This window comes from Verticillium nonalfalfae, assembly GCF_003724135.2.
Source record: "Verticillium nonalfalfae strain VnAa140/NRRL 66861 chromosome Unknown scaffold_68, whole genome shotgun sequence".
Taxonomy (NCBI): domain Eukaryota; kingdom Fungi; phylum Ascomycota; class Sordariomycetes; order Glomerellales; family Plectosphaerellaceae; genus Verticillium; species Verticillium nonalfalfae.
The window spans coordinates 70,270-91,671 of NW_021167293.1; the positions used below are offsets into that span (position 1 = coordinate 70,270).

The 21,402-nt window shown below is 55.1% G+C and overlaps 8 protein-coding genes and 1 non-coding gene across 9 annotated transcripts; 5 read left to right on the plus strand and 4 right to left on the minus strand.

Annotated features, from left to right (window-relative positions):
- Positions 1-429: 429 nt before the first annotated feature.
- MTG2 (putative GTPase) lies at positions 430-2,256 on the plus strand (the record flags this gene model as incomplete). The annotated part of the gene is made up of 1 exon (XM_028642064.1): positions 430-2,256. The coding sequence occupies one exon, from the start codon at positions 430-432 to the stop codon at positions 2,254-2,256; it is 1,827 nt and encodes a 608-aa protein (XP_028494029.1).
- A 380-nt stretch (positions 2,257-2,636) lies between these two features.
- On the minus strand, positions 2,637-3,850 carry D7B24_007965 (uncharacterized protein; the record flags this gene model as incomplete). The annotated part of the gene is made up of 2 exons (XM_028642065.1): positions 2,637-3,602; positions 3,659-3,850. 2 exons carry the CDS (start codon positions 3,848-3,850, stop codon positions 2,637-2,639), a joined length of 1,158 nt encoding a protein of 385 aa, XP_028494030.1.
- Positions 3,851-5,079: 1,229 nt separating this feature from the next.
- D7B24_007966 (uncharacterized protein) lies at positions 5,080-6,322 on the plus strand (the record flags this gene model as incomplete). The annotated part of the gene is made up of 5 exons (XM_028642066.1): positions 5,080-5,083; positions 5,139-5,659; positions 5,733-5,831; positions 5,911-6,094; positions 6,294-6,322. The coding sequence occupies 5 exons, from the start codon at positions 5,080-5,082 to the stop codon at positions 6,320-6,322; spliced, it is 837 nt and encodes a 278-aa protein (XP_028494031.1).
- A 1,930-nt stretch (positions 6,323-8,252) lies between these two features.
- On the plus strand, positions 8,253-9,317 carry D7B24_007967 (uncharacterized protein; the record flags this gene model as incomplete). Its single annotated transcript, XM_028642067.1, has 1 exon — positions 8,253-9,317. The coding sequence occupies one exon, from the start codon at positions 8,253-8,255 to the stop codon at positions 9,315-9,317; it is 1,065 nt and encodes a 354-aa protein (XP_028494032.1).
- Positions 9,318-9,449: 132 nt separating this feature from the next.
- Positions 9,450-10,070, minus strand: D7B24_007968 (uncharacterized protein; the record flags this gene model as incomplete). The annotated part of the gene is made up of 2 exons (XM_028642068.1): positions 9,450-9,945; positions 10,006-10,070. The coding sequence occupies 2 exons, from the start codon at positions 10,068-10,070 to the stop codon at positions 9,450-9,452; spliced, it is 561 nt and encodes a 186-aa protein (XP_028494033.1).
- Positions 10,071-10,613: 543 nt separating this feature from the next.
- On the minus strand, positions 10,614-11,670 carry D7B24_007969 (uncharacterized protein; the record flags this gene model as incomplete). Its single annotated transcript, XM_028642069.1, has 3 exons — positions 10,614-10,845; positions 10,901-11,402; positions 11,538-11,670. The coding sequence occupies 3 exons, from the start codon at positions 11,668-11,670 to the stop codon at positions 10,614-10,616; spliced, it is 867 nt and encodes a 288-aa protein (XP_028494034.1).
- Positions 11,671-12,661: 991 nt separating this feature from the next.
- Positions 12,662-15,776, plus strand: D7B24_007970 (uncharacterized protein; the record flags this gene model as incomplete). The annotated part of the gene is made up of 5 exons (XM_028642070.1): positions 12,662-12,702; positions 12,760-13,357; positions 13,413-13,453; positions 13,682-14,211; positions 14,632-15,776. 5 exons carry the CDS (start codon positions 12,662-12,664, stop codon positions 15,774-15,776), a joined length of 2,355 nt encoding a protein of 784 aa, XP_028494035.1.
- A 1,580-nt stretch (positions 15,777-17,356) lies between these two features.
- D7B24_007971 (uncharacterized protein) lies at positions 17,357-18,811 on the plus strand (the record flags this gene model as incomplete). Its single annotated transcript, XM_028642071.1, has 1 exon — positions 17,357-18,811. One exon carries the CDS (start codon positions 17,357-17,359, stop codon positions 18,809-18,811), a length of 1,455 nt encoding a protein of 484 aa, XP_028494036.1.
- A 1,303-nt stretch (positions 18,812-20,114) lies between these two features.
- D7B24_007972 lies at positions 20,115-20,203 on the minus strand. The gene has a single exon. It is a non-coding gene; the product is annotated as a tRNA-Tyr (tRNA).
- Between the last annotated feature and the right edge of the window lie 1,199 nt (positions 20,204-21,402).

The window sequence follows — 21,402 nt, forward strand, 5'->3', positions numbered from 1 at the left end:
TTTGCTGACAGCATCCCACGCTTGGCAATCGACTCCATGCAGCAGTATGATGTTCGAAGGAAAGTAACAATCCAAGCATGAATGAAGCTGGTGCTCGCTCACGCACATGAGAGACCCCGGGCTGCTCAAACTGCGATCAGCAAACCTGCGGCCGCAGTTAACCCCACGAAAACCAAACATCGTCAATAGAACGACTTGACGAACACTTTCCGATCGTAGTTCGTTTATTCATTCGCATTCAGTAATGGTCACGGGAAGTCGTCGGATGAAGTCGCTGTTGAGTACAGGTGGATCATTCTTATCTTATCGCAACTTTATGCTCACGTCCAGTCCACGGGAAACAGAATTGAACCAGAATTTCGGTCTTGGCCATCGTCAAGTTCAAGCAGTGCACGACTGATTGCTCGCCAATCCTCCGAAGAAGCTGCCATGGCTTCCAGGTGCTCGAGTGGCAGTCACTCCTTATTTCTTCCCTTCTTGTATCCTTCTTGTTTCACATCGATCACAACCAATGTCCCCCGGTCCATCGCGAAGACCCTGAGCAACCCTCCCCGTCGCCACAGCTCTACACACGTGGCCCAAGAATCGACATCGTCGCGCCTGAACCCGGCACCCGAAGACTATGCAGCCCCGAATTTCGCTGACAAGGCGTCCCTGACGCTCTACGCCGGCGGTGGCGGCAATGGCTGCATCTCGTTCTTGCGCGACATGTTCCTGCCCGAAGGGCCCCCAAACGGCGGCAACGGTGGCCACGGCGGGAACATCTACATTCAGGCCGTGCATGGCGAGACTTCTCTGCATAAGCTAGCTCGAAAGCGCTTCATACGGGCGGAGCGGGGGAAGAACGGTCAGGGAAGTGCCAAGGCGGGCCAGCGTGGTGAGGATATCATCATCACGGTGCCCGTAGGTACCATCCTGCGAGAGATCAGCCGAGAGGATCCCGTCGCTGAGGACATCACCTATCGCCGCGCCCTATACTACGAGCGGAAAGCATGGAAGACGAGAAAGCGCGAGCGGGAAGAGGAGGCTGCTGAGGCTGCCAGGCGCGAACTTCTTCGCGCGGAGGACGGCGAAGAGGTTGACGACCATGATCAGTCGGCAGCGAAGCAGAAGGAAACAGAGCTGGAGGACGACCCTGAGCCCGAAGATCCCGACCGCGAAAAGTTCCTCGTCTACCCCGGTGCCGCCAGGAGCGAAATCAAGAGTCTTGTCTTCCCCAAGGCCCCGCGCCGCGAGCGTTACTACCACCAGCCCCCTGGACCCCTGAACATCGACCTGTCCCGCCCGACCCCTACGCCTATCCTCCTCGCCGCCGGCGGCATTGGCGGTCTCGGCAACCCACACTTCGTCTCTCGCGAGTACCCACGCCCCCTGTTCGCCACGAAGGGCGAACGCGCCGTCACCATGGAGGTCGAGCTTGAGCTGAAGCTCCTCGCCGACGTCGGCCTCGTCGGTCTCCCCAACGCCGGCAAGAGCACCCTCCTCCGTGCCCTCAGCAACTCCCGCACCCGCGTCGGCAACTGGGCCTTCACAACGCTGCAGCCCAACATTGGCACCGTCGTGCTCGACAGCTACAAGGGCCGCCCCGTCATGCGCTCCTTCAAGCGGGCGCCCTCGACGGAGAACGGCGGCGTCCTCCCCGCCGACGAGCATGAGCAGCAGGCCGAGGCGCGCACGCGCTTCACCATCGCCGACATTCCCGGCCTCATCGAGGGCGCCCACATCGACCGCGGCCTCGGCATCGCCTTTCTGCGCCACGTCGAGCGCGCCGGCGTCCTGGCCTTCGTCATTGACCTCTCGGCCGGCAACGCCGTCGCCGCGCTCGATGCGCTGTGGAACGAGGTCGGTCTCTATGCGAGGATGCGCGAGGATGAGGAGCGCAGCCGCGAGGCCGACGCCAAGATCAACTGGGAGATCGAGGAGGAACAGCCCGCGCGGCCCAAGTACAAGGGCCGCTTCAGCGACCCCGTCATGATGGTCGCCGACGCGCCGGCTGAGCCGGAGCGCGTCTCGGGGTTGCACATTGCCTCGAAACCGTGGTATGTCGTTGCGACAAAGGGCGACAAGCCAGAGACGCAGGAAAATTTCAAGGAGCTGCAGGCCTATTTGGAAGATATCAAAAATGGCGTCAAGCCGCACCCGAGCGGCATTGAGGAGGCTTGGACGGAGCGGGTCACTGCCATCCCCGTCAGTGCCATCAATGGGCATGGTGTGGACAGGATTGTCCACTGGACTGTAGGATTACTGGACGACTAAAGCGGGGATCTGTAGGATAGTTGCAATCTGTGCATATCACCACTTTGTAAAACAACATGTATTCAAGTTTCATAGAGGAACACCACGTAACAACCAGCTCCTTAATTTTTTCGCGTTTTCTGTCCCTCCACGCAGTGGGTAGGGTATGTCAATGGAAGGGGCACATGACAGCACAGATGAAAGATATCTAGTCATATTGATATATGCTTCCGCAGTCTAAACCAAGACACTCAGGTCGTGCCCTTCCCAGTGGCCAAAGAACACCCATGATATCAACGAGAGATGCATGCCCAACCACAATGCTTGTATATCCGTCAACGCCTTGATCCCAACGCACGAAAAAGCCACCTCGCCCCAAGTCTTGTCTATACTCCCCGCCTCTAGAGAATGCCGAACCACCCCTTGACACGTTCATACGTGTAGAAGCTGACTGCCGCGAGAGGGACCACCTTGACATAGCCAATCGTCAAACCGATGAAGAAACCTGGCACACCGCGTTCCCGGAAAATGAGGGCCGCCGTCTCGCCTATGCGCATGCGGTGGCCGTCGCCGACGGCGCCGCCGACCTGCATCCGCCGACGGATGACCTCGAGCGGGTAAGACGCAGTCTGCGAGACGAGGCCAGCGACACCGCCGGCAAGAAGCTCTGCCCATGAGCGGAGAGGCGCGGGCTTGCCGGAGGGATAATTCTCCGGCTTCGGGAGGGTGGTGTAGGCGGCTAGGCGGGGGCTGCGGAGGAAATCACCGGCCGTGTCGTGGGTGAGGAAAGACATGCCGGCGTAGGGTAGCATACCCAGCAGGGTAGGGGTAAAGCCTCGGTAGAAGTTGGCGAGGCCAGAGCGAGGCGTTAGTGCGGCCGCGGCAGCTGAAGGTGTCGCCGCGATACCGGATGCTGTAGTGGCTGTCGTGGCTGTCGCGAGCGATGGTTTCGAGGAGAAATTTTCAGAGTATATACGTCGGCAGATGGAGGTGAGGCTGGAATGACTGTGTTTTGTCTCGAATGCGAGGCGGACTCGGATGACCTCGAGGGGATATGTGAAGAAGACGGACGTGACACCAGCCATGGAGCCGCTGATGAGGCGGCGCCAAGGCGTCTCCTGGTCGCGGTTACGGATAACGACAGAGCGAATCTGCTCGTAGGCGAGGAACTTGATGCCGGCGTAAGGAAAGATTCGAAGAAGAGTAGCCGAGTGCCCGCGGAAGAGGCCTGTGACACCATCTTGGTGGTGGATATCTCGCATGGCGGTCACGACGCCGAACCATGAGCCAGTGTATTTAGCGAACTGAGGGCTGCTCGCCTGGAACAGAATCTTCACTCGATCGAGAGGTGCAACGACGGTTTTGGCCTACAGTTGAAGTCAGATGAAGACAATCAAGCCCGGAGTAACGACAAGATACATACGGCACACCCAGCAAGACCGCCAGCAACGCCTGAGCGCCATAAATAATCAAAGCTTCGAGTCTTCTTCCTCAGGGCTACGGTGTCGTCGTCATCGGTTGGGCACAAGGGCGGGTTCTTTTTGTCTGCTCTGGCCAGCACGACATCCTTTGCGCTGGCCATTGGAGGGGCATGTCCCAGGAGGGCGGAAGGCATCTATGGCTGGTCCCGGGGGTGGGATGGTAGTGCAGGTTCGGGAGGAGGGGTTCAGTGTTCGAGATGGTCGTACGCGCCTTCGTGGGCTTCACGTGTCGAAGGGCTTCGGTTGCTACCGAGACTGCATCTCCAGAGTCGCGTTCCAGAGAGAGGTTGGTGACAATGTGCAACGTCCTAGGTAGGCGTCTAGGTTCAAGGTTTCGAGGGCTACGGATCGTCGGCGAAGGGTCGAATTGTCAGAAACATCGGCCACACACATGGAATCTTGGATGGGAGGGTCGCCCGGCTTGCAACGGGGCCTGTAGGTCTGGAGAGGCTCCAGCGGTTGTTACAGGGCTTTTCCAGGTCGGGTAGCCTAGTTGAGACTAGCCTCCTCGCCATTCTTGCTGTGGTAAGTATTGGATGGGTTAATTCGCCCGGAAATTCATTCAGCCTCGACAATTCTTTAAAGCAGCGACACTCGGCTTTTGGAGGTGTACAGGTGGAGAGGACGTCATTCGCATCTAGCGGTCTTCTGACTGGCCAAAGTCCGTTGTGGAGGTGGGTCTTCCGGAGAAGAGGAGCCTTTACACGGTGTCGCTCTTGCCGAGGATTACCGCGCCCAAGCCGAGCCCTGGGTCGGGAGAGATCTAGCCCCCTCATCGTCTCTGCCTGTCGAACGTCAGGGGTCTTTACACCATTACTCATCCGTCACGCGACCATCGTCGACCTTCATCGGTAATCACGCTCCCAGTTCTAGAGGCCGATTTCGCTGGCATTGTGCGCCGTAAGGCTAAACTCGATCCAGAAGGTCGATTGAGAAACCCAATTGACACACACCTGATGGAGGTCAACGCCCTTCATCACCATATCGCCGGGTGGCTACCAACACACACTTACGACGTCCAAAGATATATAGGTCCCTTAAGGTAGACAATTATGGCCGTTCCGCCCATCATGTTCAAATCACTATATGCGTCGTGGTTCTTGGTGGTAGACACTTGGCAGCGACCGCTGTGAAGTTATTGATCACCATGAACGCCAACGGCATCAGTTCTGTTGCTGTAGCTATGTGCTGTGTCCTCTGTTTATCTCTATGGATCATTCAAAGGCACCAAAGCCGTAGAGGGAAGCAGCGAGCATCGAGGACACATGTGGATGTCGCTTCCGTGAAGCCACTGGTGGATTTTCACTGGAAATCAGCCAAACTACCATCGTTACGAGAATTTCGATCCATCTATAACATCTCCATGGGTATGAACTCTCGGTGGGACTATCGAGTTCGGCATTCATCTAACGTATCAAGCAGGCATCAAGTCAGATACGCCTTCAGCCCTCATCTCCATGGATGAGGGGTACCTCGAGCGAATCGAATATCGACGAGAACTCATGGCCGAACATGCTGGCACGGTGCTGGGTGTTGTGCCTGGCGGAGAAGCCCCCGTACGCGAACTCTATAGTTACTTGCTGAGGCAGTATCTTCCGGTTCGGTTCCCTTTGATGTTCCAGCTCTCCGCTCAAGACGCGCAACTTACCAATTCGGTCACGGGGCGATCATTTCCCACCAAGCCACCGGCTGAAACCCTAGAGGCATTGTGCATCCTCGGTGAAATCGTGGAGGAAGACCTTGTGTTCCTCGTGCCGTCGCCGGAGGGGCTTCGTATGGTTGCACACCTTTGGTGTTTCCCCTCGGGGTTTGACCCTGTTGCGAAGTTGGGCAATACCTTGGACGCCATCCACAAGCCGGTACCAAGCTATGAAAAGATTGGGCCCAGCATGCAGCGCTTTCTCTCGAAGCTGCAGAGTGGAAAGCCCATCAAACGCACAAATGTCAGTGTCTCTCGGAGAACGATGTTCGGGCTTCTGGTCTGGGCTTGGTAGCTGATTACGATGCCTCCTACAGTGGTCTGTGCAGCCTCATCCTGAGCTGTTCGATTGCAACGCAAATCGGAGATTAAAGGACTACGAAGCCATAAAAAGCAGTGACATAAGAATGGAAGATGTAAGCCAACCTGCTTCACCACACCTCTCACACTGTTGCTGCCATTTCTTCTGCTGCTGACGGTTGACAAATGATACAGAGTTATCTGCGCTCTGAATTGCAGACTTTGAGCCGTCTGCCGAACACGGAGGCGGTTGTGTTTTTTATCAAAACGTACATGTACAGTGTTTCCGAAATCAAAGCAGAGGGCCTCGGCCCCCAGTTCGCCGAAGCTATCGAGGGGCTGAAAAAGGGCAATGCGCCAGGCATGTGGACCTACAAAGGTGCGTCGCACTGGGGCGAAACTGTTTGCAAATACATGCGTTCTTGATGAGCGCCTACCTCGGACTCGTGGCTATTGAAATAGAGACACTGCTTTCATGCTTTGTTGTTAGACTCACCAGCGAGGATTGTCCGAGCCAAGCACTCGAGGGGCGGTGGTCTCCATCAGACTAAGCCGTTTAGACCCCGCAGTCGACTCAGTCGATGACAATGTCCGATATTCGGGCTAGCCGGTACAAACACCGATGCGTGCTATGCAGTCAAACAACGCTGCTCGTGATTTCACAACTCTTCAGGGTGAGGTTATATGACCACAAGGAGTACGATACAAGCACACAAGAATATGCAGAGAAATATTCGAATTGACTCATTGCCAGCAAATCGTCGGTCAGCATCAAAAGGTCGGTCCCCAAATGAGCAAGTCGTTGAATAGACCACATAGGCTGACATGACAGATTGCCGATACTGTGTTGAACGACGCATCAGATGTGACCGGAGCCTACCGACATGTCTGAAGTGCAAGAGTCGAGAACTGAGATGCCCAGGGTTTGGACCCGTCAATGTGCGATGGAATCAAGGGATCGCTAGCAGGGGCAAGTTCTCCGGCAGGCGCAAACCGGTCCTCGATGATCTCGCCAGTGGATCTGATATTTCAGCAAATCAACATCGCGATCTGAAGGCAACATTCGAGTCTGATATCGTAGACAGACAACTCCAGACTCACAGCCCCACAGAGGGCCAGCCGGTACAAGACTTACGGCTCATCAATTCTCACTCTTCCTCCGCACTTTTCAGCAGCCTTCTCCGCCACTTTCAAGCCGAGGTCGTCCCTCGTTTGACATGGGTCGATCCTCCGGAGAGTCCGTGGAGGCAGATGACCAGAAACAACACCCGGCATCCCACTTGCCTCCACTTGTCCATCGGCAGCCTTGCTGCCGCTCACCTATCTATCGCTTCCGCCAGAACACCAGACCAGAAGGCTCGTTTCCGTCGTATCCACCATCAGCTCCACGACGCGGCACTTCGGGGGCTGAACCAGAGAATGCGCAAAGAGCTGCATTCTTGTAGCACATCACGAGGAGCTCACCCGCCTAGCTCGGCGGTTCAGGAGATTCTCGCGACAATGGTTGCACTTTGCTATTCTGAAGCTTTTATTCCAGGATCAAAGAACTGGAATATCCACTTGCGAGCGTGTCGCACCGTAATTGATTCTCAGCATCTACCAAATGGAAATTCGCAGCATCTCAACCCAGTCCAGAGGTTTCTGCTGAAAGAGGTTGCGGATCTAGAGACATTGAGTAACATTTCAGTCTTCAGCCAAGGAACAATTGCATCACATGAGCCGCCTCTACAGTCTATCTATGATGGCTCTTTCTGGGCTTTCACGGGGCTCGTCTACGAGATCACAATCGAGGAACGTAGACGACATCGTGCTCTGCAAATGCAACACCGAAATGGCCCTGAAGTGAACATGGCAGAGTGGCGCGAAAAGATCGACAGAGCCTACAATACTCTCTCTACCTCCTGTCCTTTTTCTGCAGAGGAAGTCTATAAACAGCAGAGTCTTGATGCAGTGCTGAAGGCCCACTACTACGCCAGCCTTATATACAGCCACCAAGCATTTGCATCTGCCGACAAGGTTTCGAACCTTGTCAGCACAATACTGGAACCTCTTCTGCAGGAAATGCACTCTGTACTCGCAGGGCCTACGCAGGCGCTTTCACATGACCTTTTCTTCCCCCTTTTCATTGCAGGTACAGAGTGCCACGGCGACAAGCAGAGGCAAGCTGCAGTCGAGCAGCTATACCTCGCCTCGCTGTCCACCACTGGACTATGGTTCAACAACACGTCACTGCAGTTCTTGCAGGTATTTTGGGCAAGTGCAGCAGTGGATGCGGAATGCTGGATACAGTTCGCTCGAGAGAATGAAGCACGGTTGGGCACCTTCATTGCCTTTTAGAGAGCGTGCTTGAACGAAAGATACCCACAAACGAACATTTCCTCTTACGTAATGCAGTTAGCCTTTCATCATCAAGCCTGTGTGTTTGACAATCTAATTCTGGTTTTCGATCCCCAACTTAGTATCTACGATCATCGGATGGCAATACCACCAGCAACTTGTTAGCAGCAGCTCCGCCAGGAGTTTGACTGTTGCACTATATGTCAGCCACAGAGTCGACGCTAGCCTCCAATAAGCTAGACAGCAGGTCCTGTATCTTATTTCAGGATGAAAAGAAGTCGGTCTTTCTCCTGGATATACCAAGATCTCTGGAGGAAGCCCAGGTCCTGCCGGGCCAAACCCCACCACGCCGCATCCTCTCGGGCGTGCCCATCTCAGCCCCTTTCCCGACGCCAGAACCTAAGGATGCCGACAGCAGACGTCATGGCCAGGAGCCCTCGGCTTTATTGGCAGATCTCATGACAGGGGCAGCCGTAAAAGGAGCTCTCGACATGCTGTTGGAGCATCACACGGGCCCATTCTGTCTTTCTCGAATCACGCGGCAGAACGAGACCGCGGCTCCGTCTGAAGACGAATTGACTCATTTCATCCCGATCAAAAGTCACTATTTTGACGGTACCGTAGAGGAAAAGAGAGGAAACTTCATCGAAGAGGCGCCATCCTTTGATCTCATACTTCTGGACCCTCCTTGGCCGAATCGATCCGTGAAGCGGAAACGCGATGGCTATGCCACTGCGTCGAACGTAGCTGCGACAAGATCTCTGCTGTCCCAGATTCCCGTCGCATCTCATCTGGCCGCAGATGGACTTGTCGCCGTCTGGGTCACCAACAAACCCAGTCTCGTTGAACTGTTGACCGCCAGTGGCACAGGTATGCTCACCGAATGGGGGCTGGAGCTTGTCACCGAATGGACGTGGCTCAAGATCACGTCAACGGGGAAGCCAATGTTTGAGCTCGACTCGGCCTGGAGGAAGCCTTGGGAGCGGCTGCTCATTGCCAGACGAATTGGAAGCCGGGCCAAGGTACCGCAGAGGGTATTGCTCGCAGTACCGGACATTCACTCAAGGAAGCCTAATCTCCGCCCCGTCTTTGACGACGTGCTCCCACAAGGGTTCGTCGGTCTCGAGGTGTTTGCGAGGAACCTTACAGCCGGGTGGTGGAGTTGGGGAAACGAGGCCCTTCGCTTCCAAGAGCGAAACCAATGGTTCAACTCGAACGAGGTCGATACTGCTGCGCACACCCCAAGGGCACCCTACGATGAGTGAGGAGAACGGTTTGAGAAAAAAATCGCCTTATTTTATGGTCCCAAGCTTGAAACACGTGTTGTACAACCCACGCCTTGCATGGACAGTATGATACATCTTTCTTCCCCTCGCCCGCCGTGTCCCCGGCCTCTATCACGCCTGCTTCTCCCACTTCTCGTCCAGCACCGCATCCGTCTTCCACTCGGCCTGTCCCTTCAGCAGCATCTCCGCCCTCTCCTTCACCGCCTTGCGGTGGCTGGTCATGGGCTCCTTGCTGGGGTACTTGAGCTTGCCCGATGCCTGCTCGTTCCTCGTGATATTCTGGTCCGCTTGGCGCTTTTCGCGCGCATCCCAGAGCTTCTTGTTCCAGGGCTCCAGGTCCTCGGGCACTTGGGGCCACACAAATGGCCGCGTGAGCTCGACGGTCATGAACTTGATCGACTTGGGGTGATAGGCCGCGCCGCGTCCGTCAAGCTTGCGCTCAACAGGGGGCATCTTGACCCAGCTGCGGACGGCGGTCGTCTCGACGCCGTAGAGGTTCCAAAGGTAGTCGCGAATGTCGAACTTGTTGAATCGCAGGGGGACCTCGAAGGTCGCCCAGTTTGGAGGGTTGTGGTCCTTTCGGTGGAAGGTGATTACATGGTTCGGGCTACAGGTCCGTCAGATTGAGCTGGAGCAGGGACAGAGGTTACTTGAAGACAATACGTACAGAAAAACATTCTTCTTTCCTAGGCGGAAAGGCGCCTTGGCTAGCGCTTGTGCTGGCTGCGACATGTTGTGATGGATGAGGTGTTCAACACGACGTCGACGGCCTGGAAATCGGCTGCTTCAATGTGATCCAGACGGCCAAAAATTCAGGGAGTCTTTGTCGGTCGCGTTGATTGGTTCAGTGGGACCCACCAATGAGCCACGAAAATCCGATTATGTAAGCGTACCTCCTTCTCACCCCACCTTCATTGGTCAGACTAGTACAAGCTGTCTTGACATTGCAAAACTCAGGATCGCAGAATCTAATACCCGATGCGATTCGATTGCTATTTCATGAGGTTTTGAGTGACATCAATTCTCGCTGAAAACATGACCCGGGTGCCGAGCAAGAGCTGTTTGATGGGCTGGCTTATACGAAGGACGCCAGTCAGGTGTTCGTCGTGGATCAGGCATCATAACAAAAGGTCATCGACAGTGGAAAATAAAGATCTCAAGCCAAGCATTTATTCCTATAGCAAACAGAGAAGGCGTTAAGATCCTTCAAAAAATATAACCATACCCATAGCGAGCCTCTTGGGGCTGCTCCTTGTTCGCCTCGCTGTCTATAATTTACACATCAAGGCCGTCGACGACGACACCCTTAACCCAGTTCCACTGCATCACGCGGGCCACCTCGTTAGCCGACTCCTCCGAGATGAGAGCGCTGACCATGTATAGAGCCGCATCTATACCAGCGCTGACCCCCCCGCTCGTGACAACGCGAAGACCGCCGAGACGCATCGCTGCGCGACGAGCAACGGATTCGCGTCGTCCTGAGCCCTGGAAGGAAATGCTGCCCTTTCTGTGGTGGTTATTAGTACGCGAACCTATGCCGTGAGGTCATATTCGGGGCATACCGGGCATTGGAGGGGCGACGGCCAGCGTCGGATGTACGTCGAATGTAGGGGTTCTCGTCCTCGTCGCCAATGTCGAAGCGGAGGTTGTTCACGACATAGCGAGCGCTCTCGATGACGTCGGTGCGCTCACCGAGAGTCTTCTGCGCAGACTTGCTGCAGAGGTTCTCAAAAGTAGTGAGGAAGTCGGGGTGGGTGGTAGCAGACAAGCCGGCGAGGATGCCCTGCTTGGCGAGGAAGAGAGAGCCGGTGCAGATGGAAAGAAGGGTACGCTCGCGAATGGTGTCCTTCTGCTGAAGCTCGGAGTACGCATCGATGAGCTGAAGGGGTTCAGCCTCACTTTTAATGACGGCATCAGTGCCGCCACCGACAACGACGAGAACATCGAAGTCATTCAGGCGCTCGTGTGCCTCCTTGTAGGAGATCTGAGAGCCAATGAAGACGCCCTGCTCGGACATGACCTTGGGCTCGGCAGCGGCCACGGTGCATTCGAAAGCCGTGGTAGCTGAATGTACAGTTAGCTAATGGTTGGCCATTGTGTGTGAGGTGATCGTCACGAATGCGGGGTCCAAGAGAGGGGTCGAGGGATAGGGTTTGGACAGCCACACTTGCTTGTCAGGGGATCGAGCTGAGCACTTACACTTGTCATTCTCGTAGTTGGCAGTCGCAAAGACCTCGAGAGGACCGGCAAAGTCAGTAATGTTGAAATTGGGGTGCAGGGCGAACAGAACCTCAATCGGCTCGTCCGCCACTGCAGAAGTCTTGGTTGCCATCGTGCCGGTATTTGGTGGGGTTGGTGAGTTTTGCAGTGGGGGGAAGCGTGTCAAGACCTTGAGGGCTTTGGGAAAGATATACCGCGTCAATTGGGTATATAGTAGCTCGAGATGTTGGGTGCAGTAGAACAGACAGTTGATGAGTGTGTGATGATGATGGAATGGGAGGGGGGAAGGAAGAAGAGTAGAAACGGCCGGAGAGGAGGGGAAGAAGTAGGAAAGAAGATCGAATCGAGAGTGGAAGACCCGTGACCTCCCCGTGACCTTAGGTGAGGGGCAGATCTACCAAAGGCGTAACAGCTGAGCTTTAGGACAGCTCCTCGCAGCTCCCAAATGCATTCGAGGGGAAGCTTGACCAACGGCAACGGTCCTGCACCGTCTGGTCCAGCAAGAGAGCGCCAGCAAGCAGCAGAAGCAGCATCAGTAGCTCAGGGATCGGTGGTGCCTTCCGTCATGCCAGGACCCACCTCCTACAGCATGAGATGCTCTACCCCGGCGGTCCAGTGGTGTGTTTCTAGGGTCATGCGACAAACATTCCTACTCAGAATGCGGGGTAAACCCAAGTGAGCTCACACTGCACCGCGACGGGCTGAGACAGCTACAGAAACTGGGCCGCCTGCGGCAAGGACGGGTGGGTAATGTGGAGCGCCGGCACCTGCCCTTGCCTGCAGCTCATCGCGCTCCACCGGACCCGTCACCCGTGGCTGCTCGCCTGCTCGCCTGCACTCGTAGCCCCGCCCGCGGAAGCCTGGTCTGGCCTAGCAGCCCTAGAGTGCCCTGGCAAGCTCTGGGTGGTCCATGCGACCTGCCGAGCTGCCCTGCAACATCAGCAGATTTGTCGTCTAACTGTTGCATGTCACCCCTCGGACCACGCACTTACGACCTCAAGTCTTGTCGTTGCCAGCCGGCCCTATGAGGCCGTGAGACCTGTGTCATGGCGTCTTCTGGGTAAGTCGTATCGCTTTTCTTGTTCCAGTCCTACCTACCGCACATGCGCGATATTCTGCCTCGGTCCCTCTTGAGCTTCGAGCTGTAACAGCTTCACCAAAACCCATCGTCGACCACAAGCTTGGGCTGTCGGCGGTGTAGGACACGCGTTTGGGACGCGCAAGCTAACAAGAATATCCGTAGCTCCTTGAAAGACCTCTCTAAGGCCATCAACGCCTACTACAGCAATGCGCCGACACTCCCCCTCCCGGACGAGCTCACTCGAGCCATTGAGGCGTATCTTGACAAGCACGAGAAATTTGACGATCAAACCTCCGAGAAGCTGCACGATGAACTGCAGGCCATATACAATAGCCATGTTGCAGGCCAGCCGTCACGATATGCCAGCTTCATCGCTATCTTCCGCCGCTTCGTGACTGTGATCCGCACCCCGGCCCGACTGTTTCACTGGTGGGACATCATGGGCGAATCTGTCGAGATGAACGCTGTGCAGGAGAAAGGACTACTGGCGGAGTCGGCCGCAGGAACTATGGACCTACTGATGATGGGAGATGTCGACGAGCAAGAAAACAAGGCAGATGGTGCTGTGAATCCCTTTGCTGAACGCCTCTATCTCGCCTGGATGGACAAGCATCGTCCCATTGAATCCTCGCAGGGCGACGAGAGCGATATTGGAGGAGGTTCCACCGAACGTCCCATGCGAGAAGGCTTGATTGCGTGGGGCAAAAAGAAACCCAAAGTCCGTTTCCATCTTTCGGACAACCATCTAGGAGCGACCTGCTGACCCAAGCCAGGATTTTCTTCTCCTCATCGATAAATATTTTGTCAAAAGCGAGTATCGGAGCAGATCAGCGAGGATGCTGTGCGACTTCATTCAGAAACAACCTCCACACTTGCATTTGATCTTACAGACACCTCTTTTTGGGAACTTACTTCGTTGCCTCCAACACGATACCTCGACCACTGCAGTTTCTTTAGCGATCACGACTCTGATTATGATCCTCCCTCACATGCCGAGCTCACTTGTTCCCTTTTTGCCGATATTGTTCAACATTTACGCCAGACTGCTTTTCTGGGACAATGAGCGCACTGGCACTGTTGAGGCAGCTTCGGAGGACAACGACGCACGAAGCCTCACATCCGCTTCCGGATGGGAAGCTTCGACTTTCTGTGCGGAGTCGGACGATCTCGAAATCCGCCATCTCGCAAGCTACTTCACCATCTTGTATGGAATGTACCCTCTCAACTTTACAGACTATATCAGAAAGCCCCAGCGCTATCTCAGGCATGCCAATGCCGCCGAGTCTGACGAGGTTGACGTTCAGCCGACCGAGATTCGCGATCGATCAGAGAGGTTTCGACAAAGTCACCTGTTGCATCCCAACTTTTATACTCTCACGATAGACTCGGAAAAAACCGACCTTGGGCGTTGGCTCAACTGCGAGCCCGCTGAGCTGGTGGCTGACTGCATGGCTCTCCGAGTGCCCACCGACACAGTCTCAAGCGAGCTCATGCCTGCATCTCAAGTTGCAGGTGCTGCCAGTTCCTTCTTTAGTGATGGGTCCGAAGGCCTTGATCCTGCACTTCTCAGTGGTTCGGGTCCAGACTCGAATATTGACAGCTGGAGAAACACGCAGGACTCGGGGCGTGAATCGCAGGCGAGCAGCAGGATACAGTCGACAGTCCAGCGGCAGCCATCTCAATCAAGTCATTTTTCTAACAGAGATTCTACGGATACGCGAAGCCGTGGAGTTGACGGAGACAGCCCGACACTCCCTCCTCATCTTGTTGTGTCCAATTCGCATACGCACCTGCAAGATATGATACAGTCCAACAAGGCCATCAAGTCAGGCTTGCATCAGTCTCTGGCGAATGATAGCGTGCCATCGTTGGCTCTAAGTCATGCCGATTCTTTTCCAGAAGGCCTGGCAAGTCACGTCCCGAGCCATGCACCAACGCCCGCGCCGGTGGTCCCATCGCCACTATCACTCGCTGGAACACAGACCCAATCAGCCCATTTGCAGCGGCAGGTCATGCTGCTGCAGAACGATCTGAACTTTGAAAGATATCTGAAGCAGCAGCATATGGCACACATTGGTGAGCTGCGGCGCAAGCAAGTTCGCGAAGCTGCAAGCGAAGCCGAGGCGCAGCACCTTATCCTGGCGAACCGCAATCTGAGAAACAGACTTGATGATGCGAAGAAGGCGGAGATGCAGATCAGAAAGGAATCTGAAAGGAGTCGAACTCTAGCCAAGAAATGGGAATCTGACCTGTCAGCAAAGCTCCGTACACTGAGGGAAGAGTCGAAAAAGACCAAGACGACAGAGGAGTCTTTGCGTAGAGAGCTGCTGAGCGCAAAGCAGGAGGGCGAGAAGCTCCGCAAGATTGTGTGCGACGCCGAAGTGAAGGAACTGAACTCAAGGCAGAACATGCAATCTGTTGAGATTGAGGCAGCTGAGATCTCTCGTCTCAAGGCTGAAGTCGACAGACTCACCATGTCAGAGCGTGATCTTCAGGCCAAGGAGGTAGAGAGACAAACAGCGATGAATTCAGCTGCCGAGTCCGAGAATCGCTCTGAGATACTAGACCTCAAGCTTGCGTCCAAGGAGAGAGAACTTGAGAAGACCAAGAAGCTCTGCCAGTCTCAGATTGCTGCTCTCACGATGCAATTGGCAGAGGCGCAGGAAGGGCGACGACCTAGGCGTACGGTCGCCGCCGGCGACGACACAACGGCGGAGGGTACCCTTGCGGCCAGTCGAGCAAAACAGGCTGAGCTGCAGAAGCAATACACGAACCTCATGAGGAGGTTTACCGTGTTGCAGTCCCAATACGAGGATGGCAAGTTGGCGGTAGGTTCTGTTACGTCGCAAGGCCGTCACGAATTCCCTTTTCGCATGGAGGGTGACGACGGGTCGACGCATTCCAGTAGTCCGGTCAATGTGAGGTCAAGGCCACACCGGGTTTTTTCCGACCCGGACTATCTCGACCCAGTAACATCATCGTTCAACACAACACCGGCACTCGATACGAAATCCTCAACGCCTGTTCCCACGGTGTCTTCATCGCCGGGTACAGAGGGGGCCGGGTCAGGAAGCAATGCGAGCCCGGACCAGCGGATCTACGGTCGAGGCGAGTGTATGCCTCCGAGTCTGGCGTGAAGTTTCACTGACAGCAAAACGCAGGGGGTGTTCAGAATCGGATACGCAAGGAAGAGAAAGGTAAGAAGAGGGAAGACGGCGACAAGAAGGAAAAGAAGTCAGCAGGAATCCGCGGCATACGAGGATTTGTTTGATTATGGTAGGGTCTGATCGAGCAAGCACGACGAGATGACACGATACGAATAGGGACGACAGTGAAGCAAACAGAAAGATACCCAATGCAACCTTAGAAGCGATCAAATGAGCGATCTTCACTTCACATAAAAAGACAAGGCTGTATAGCACGTTCGCAGTTACGGGCGGACGGTAAGCGGGTAGTAGCGAGCCATCCGCGGTGAAACCTTGAGTTCAAGACGCCTCGAAGTCACTCAAAGCGTGGCTGTGCGTGCCAACATGATGGCTAGCGGATGTACAGGGAGGCGATGTGTTGTCTGGTTGTCTGTAATAGGCACGATGGTCTGCCGACGAATTCATCGCCATTCGACGATCTTCTAGTGTCGACTTTGGCGCAGAGACCAAGCCGACGAGTCCGTCTATAGGAAAACTCTGTTTAGCCGCCATTGTACCTGCATGACAGATGAATTGCGTGGCAGGCCGGATCAGGTAAGTCAACAGGCACAAGGAGTTTTACCCGTTGCTCACGCAATGTCGGACGTCGCGTTCATTCGAGTAGGCAATCATGCCACAAATCAGTCGAGCGCAGGAAGCATCAGGCATCGCTTGGCTTTCGCTCTCGCTCTCAAAACTTCAAAACTCGGCGAGCTTTCGATAGTGTCTCTTGACCTGATCCGGGGGAGGTCTGTTTGTCCAGAAAAATGACGACATGGCTGGATGATATCGTATTCCCAGCGCGGTACGTCTGCGGTCGAGCTACGGACGGCTTCTCCGCCGATTCTTTGGCTCTCTGGTAGAAACGACGCAAGGATGCCCTACCCGTCTGGCTCCCATTGGGTCGATGTTTCGCCCTGACAGCACAGCAACAAGGGGCAATGCCTTTTTTTGGCCATCCAAGGTTGTTTTGGGGGCTTCGACCGATGGGGCGCCATGGAGATGATGGTGGGATGGGTGGGGTCGCTCTTTGCCACTTCTCTCGTGTCCGCACAAACGACTTCGAGCTGCATTGAAGCACCACATCCAGTTGATCATCGCCCCCATGCCCTTCCAGCCAGCTAAAGATTGAGGTCACCAAGTCTGCCCAGGCTTGGACTATACGCGATGGCGGCAAGCGGGCTCTTGGCGAGAGCGCTGTTTTCCTCGGCTCTGTCACCTCCGCTGGACGCATCCACCTTGGGCCTTCGTCATTCGACTGTTCTTCTTTTCGTGCTTTGGACAGCATCCTTCCGCCTTTCAAAATCCAATCCTATCGCTTCTTTCATTCTCTTCACCTTTGCATCCCCTCATAAACTGCCCATCAATTTCTGGATAGTTCTTTTGCCTATTTCAGGTTTCACTGTTGTCTCTCGTTTGAGCAGTGATAGATAACTTTCAGACCTCGCGGTCCTCCCCATCATAGACACTACCGCACTTCCACAACACGTCAGAAGCTGACGGTAGTTTCGAACTGCGCAAAATTCTCCATCATGCGTTCCTTCACAAGCGGTGCGGCCCTCTTGGCCGCCGTTCAGTCGGCCCAAGCTGCCTTCCAAGGCTTCAACTATGGCAACGTCTTCACGGATGGTCGACCCAAGTCTCTCCAGGATTTCACCGACGAATTCGAGACAGCCCAGAACCTCGAGGGTACCAACGGAGCCTTCAACAGCGCCCGTCTGTACACCATGGTGCAGGCCGGCACGACCAACGACCCCATCGCTGCTATCCAAGCCGCCATCGACACCCGCACTAGCCTCCTACTCGGTCTGTGGGCGTCCGCCGGCTCAGAGGCCTTCAGTAACGAGATTGCTGCCCTCCGCCGTACCATCGAGGAGTATGGCGATCAGCTCGATGGCCTGGTTGCCGGTATTTCCATCGGCAGCGAGGACCTGTACCGCAACTCGCCCACTGGCATCGCCGCCAATGAGAACCCGGGCGCCAACCCCAACACTCTTGTCGATTACTTCAATCAGGTCCGGGATGTCATTGAGGGCACTTCTTTTGCCGCCTACCCTCTAGGCCACGTCGACACCTGGAATGCTTGGGACAACAGCAGCAACCAGGCCGTCATTGATGCGTCCGATTGGATTGGCTTCGACGCTTACGCATACTTCGAGGAAACCCAGGACAACGACATCTCCAACGGCAAGGCTCTCTTCGACCGTGCTCTCCAGCGCACCCGTAACGCCGTCGGCAGCAAGCCCATCTGGATCACTGAGACCGGCTGGCCCACAAGCGGCGACACTGTTGGCAATGCCGTCCCCTCGCCCGAAAACGCCGAGATCTTTTACCAGGAAGTCGGCTGCCCGTTGTTCGGCGAGACCAACACCTGGTGGTACTCGTTCCGCAACAGCCCTGGAACCCCCAACCCCAGCTTCGGTGTTATCGGCCCTGATCTGACCACCCAGCCCCTGTACGACCTGTCTTGTGACGCCGCTGGCTCTGCTTCTTCATCCTCCACGGTTCGGGCCACGACCGCCATCTCTGCTACTGCATCGACTGCCACCGCTGTTGCTCCCGGACCGACGACGACCGTCGTTGCCCCCATCCCGGGCGAACCCGTACAGGGTGACGAGGATGAACACACTGCTGGTCCTGCTCCTATCGAGACGAGCGAAGCTGTGCCTGCCCCCGTTCCCTCGGATGCGTCTGATGACCACGATGGTGATGACAATAGCGAGGAACCCTCCGGTGGCGTCCCCGCCCCTGTCCCTGTGCCGGCCCCTACGGCCAGCGCGCTGTCGTCGGTCCACGTTGAGACCACTCTCGTTGGATCTACCACCGTCACCCACGCTTCCGCCATTCCCACTCATGCCGGCAATGAGACTGTCCCTGCACCCGAGCCCACTTCAACCGAGCCTGTCGAGGTTGCTCCTGGCAGCGCTTCGTCGATGTCGTTCAGCGGCCTCGTCCTCGCAGCTGCTCTGGCTGTTGCCCTCTTCTGAGCAAGGAATGACCTTCACGCACCCACTTCCCATCCGTACACTCATTCACCTTTCCCGCCAGTAATTTTTCCAGGCATTACGACAAAGTTTAATAGGATAGACGGGCTTCTTTTATGTATCCTGTGTATTGGAAAGCCGAAAGCCACATGGACGATATTGGTACAAGGCCTTCAAACATCTGGGCGCATGGATTTGAGCCCCTTGTATTACGTTAGATCTTTATTTACGACACATGACCTACCCATTGAGGGGGTACAAACCCTCTATTACGCTCTTTACGAATGGATGACTTGGTTTGGGGTTTCGGGGCCATCGTACATATGTTCATAGGACATGTATGACCCCGTTTGATAATATATGACAAATACCGCCATTGATTGCAGACATGTGACTCGCTTTCGTTCATCATGGTACTCGATTACCGACTTGTTAATCATCGAGGTGACGCTTGGAGGTATCACCAGTTCGCACTATCAGCGTTGTTCATGCCAAGCTGTGCAGTTCTTCGGCTCTTTGGATGAGTGCCTCTGAGCCGCCTGTTGACGAGAACGTTGTAGTTACTATCGTTCTAGAACGAGCTGCGAAGGTGTCTGGTTTGAGACTCCCTGATCATTTCACATGCTGTCATCTGTTGTATGCGGACGGACAGATGGCCAAGGGGGATCTGCAAGGGTTGACGAGTCTGCGAGATGCGAGAAGACGGGTCACATGGCGAGGCATGAACCGCTCAGCGATGCGTTATCGATGATGTACACCATGGCATTTTGAAATTTGGGACGAGGAAACCGAGGCGTGGTGCCGTGGAAGAATTTGGCTAAAGTCCATGGCCACGGGTCACTCTGGCAGTTTCTCTGCTTCCTTCCCCCCATGCATCATAAGATAGTACGACGCGATCCGAAGGGCGATGCAGGCCATGGGACGGCAAACCATGGGTGAAAAGACGCCAAGGTGTTGACTTCCTGGAGCGACTTGGTGATTTGAGAAGTATGGCAGGTGCAGGACGACGAGTTCTTTGTGCACGCATAGTCACCGAGTACGTCAAGCATAGTACCACGACCTGGATCTTTTCGTATCGCGTGTTACGCGATGTGCCGAGCAAGGAACAAATCATGATACTGTCAGGGCACTTGTCATGGAATCGGAGGCGTCCATATCAATGATCCCGAAAGGCCGCACAACAATACTCTGTAGCGGGCACGGCGAATCAGATATTTTCTGCAGGTTGACCCAGTGGGTCACGTCCCACGCAGGATGCAGAGGGAAAAAGCAAAAAAAGAGAAGGAAGCTGAGCTTCCTGTGGTGATCTCCCCGACCGGAATCGAGCCGGTGACCTTTCGATGGAAATCGATGACAATTACAGTCGAACGTGATAGCCAACTACACCACAGGGAGTTGTTGTTGGAAAACAGGGTGGGCTCTGTAGTATATGAGGTATTTTCGCACCGGTCGAGATTTACCCCGTTTTGGTGGAGATCGTGGGTCGTCACAGTGGGTGGGTCATGAGGCATCTGGTTACACAAGTATCACTCCGTACTGTCGTTGGAGGACGTCAAGGAAACAGGTGCACGGATTGTTACGTTGTTGATGCCTGTTTCGAAAGACCAAGGTGACATGAAATAAGCGGCGACTCTCATCGGTAGCGCACGTGCTCGTACGGGCTCTTCCCGGTTCGCTAGGTACCTTGACAGACTGTCATCCGTGTCATGGCAAAGTGCCTGAACTGAACTTAGGCAGACGTCATGTCTCGCCAGGTGAACAAGAATGAAGCGAAACGTTCCCAGTGATTTCATGTGCTTGTCATTTTATTGTCGCCAACAACGAGATAACAGACCGACCAAGGCAGGCAGCAGTAGGCCCGATGTGATTAAGCTTACGTCGAGCTTAAACAGCTGTGCCATGATCTGACTGCGGACTCTCCATCTATATCTGAGAAGGTCTGGAACCAAAGATCGGCCCCGTCGTCACCTGCCCGTCGTGCTTCCTCGAGACAATGTTTCAAACCCAATGTGTCAACGCCAGGCACAGACAGGTTCACGACGCTCGTCCCTGCAGATCAGCGGAAAGCCTGGGTCTTATCTGGAACACGTCTCGCAAAGGTCGGGAAGGGAAAAAAATAGGGACCTGACGAACCCAAACGGCGCAGCGCTATACCTCCCAATCACCATGTCGCCATCCCGAGCTGGCTGGCTGGCTGGGTGCCGGCCCGCACCAAGCATCCGCGACCAGCAGGCGCAAACCCGCAACCGGCATTGAAACCCAGTAGGCATCCTCAACACCCTTTTCATAGCACACTCAACAGAATGGAAAGTTTTTTTTTCTTCCTCTTTCACTTTCATCCTGAATCTGTGTTCCTTCCCTGACGCTAGATTCAGATCCCGATTGTGGTGTTCGTTCGGGTGACTCTGTGTTCGGCAAAACAGGCACTCTTCTCAACGAACCATTGCAAAGAGGTCGCACGACACCAAGACCACTTCGACGTAACGCCCATGACAAGGCCCGTACCCACAGTATGCCAAGACCCATTAGCGCCGCCAACTGCCGGGCGCCCCATCGAGCGCACGTACCCTGCCGACGTCGGGCCCATCGAGAAA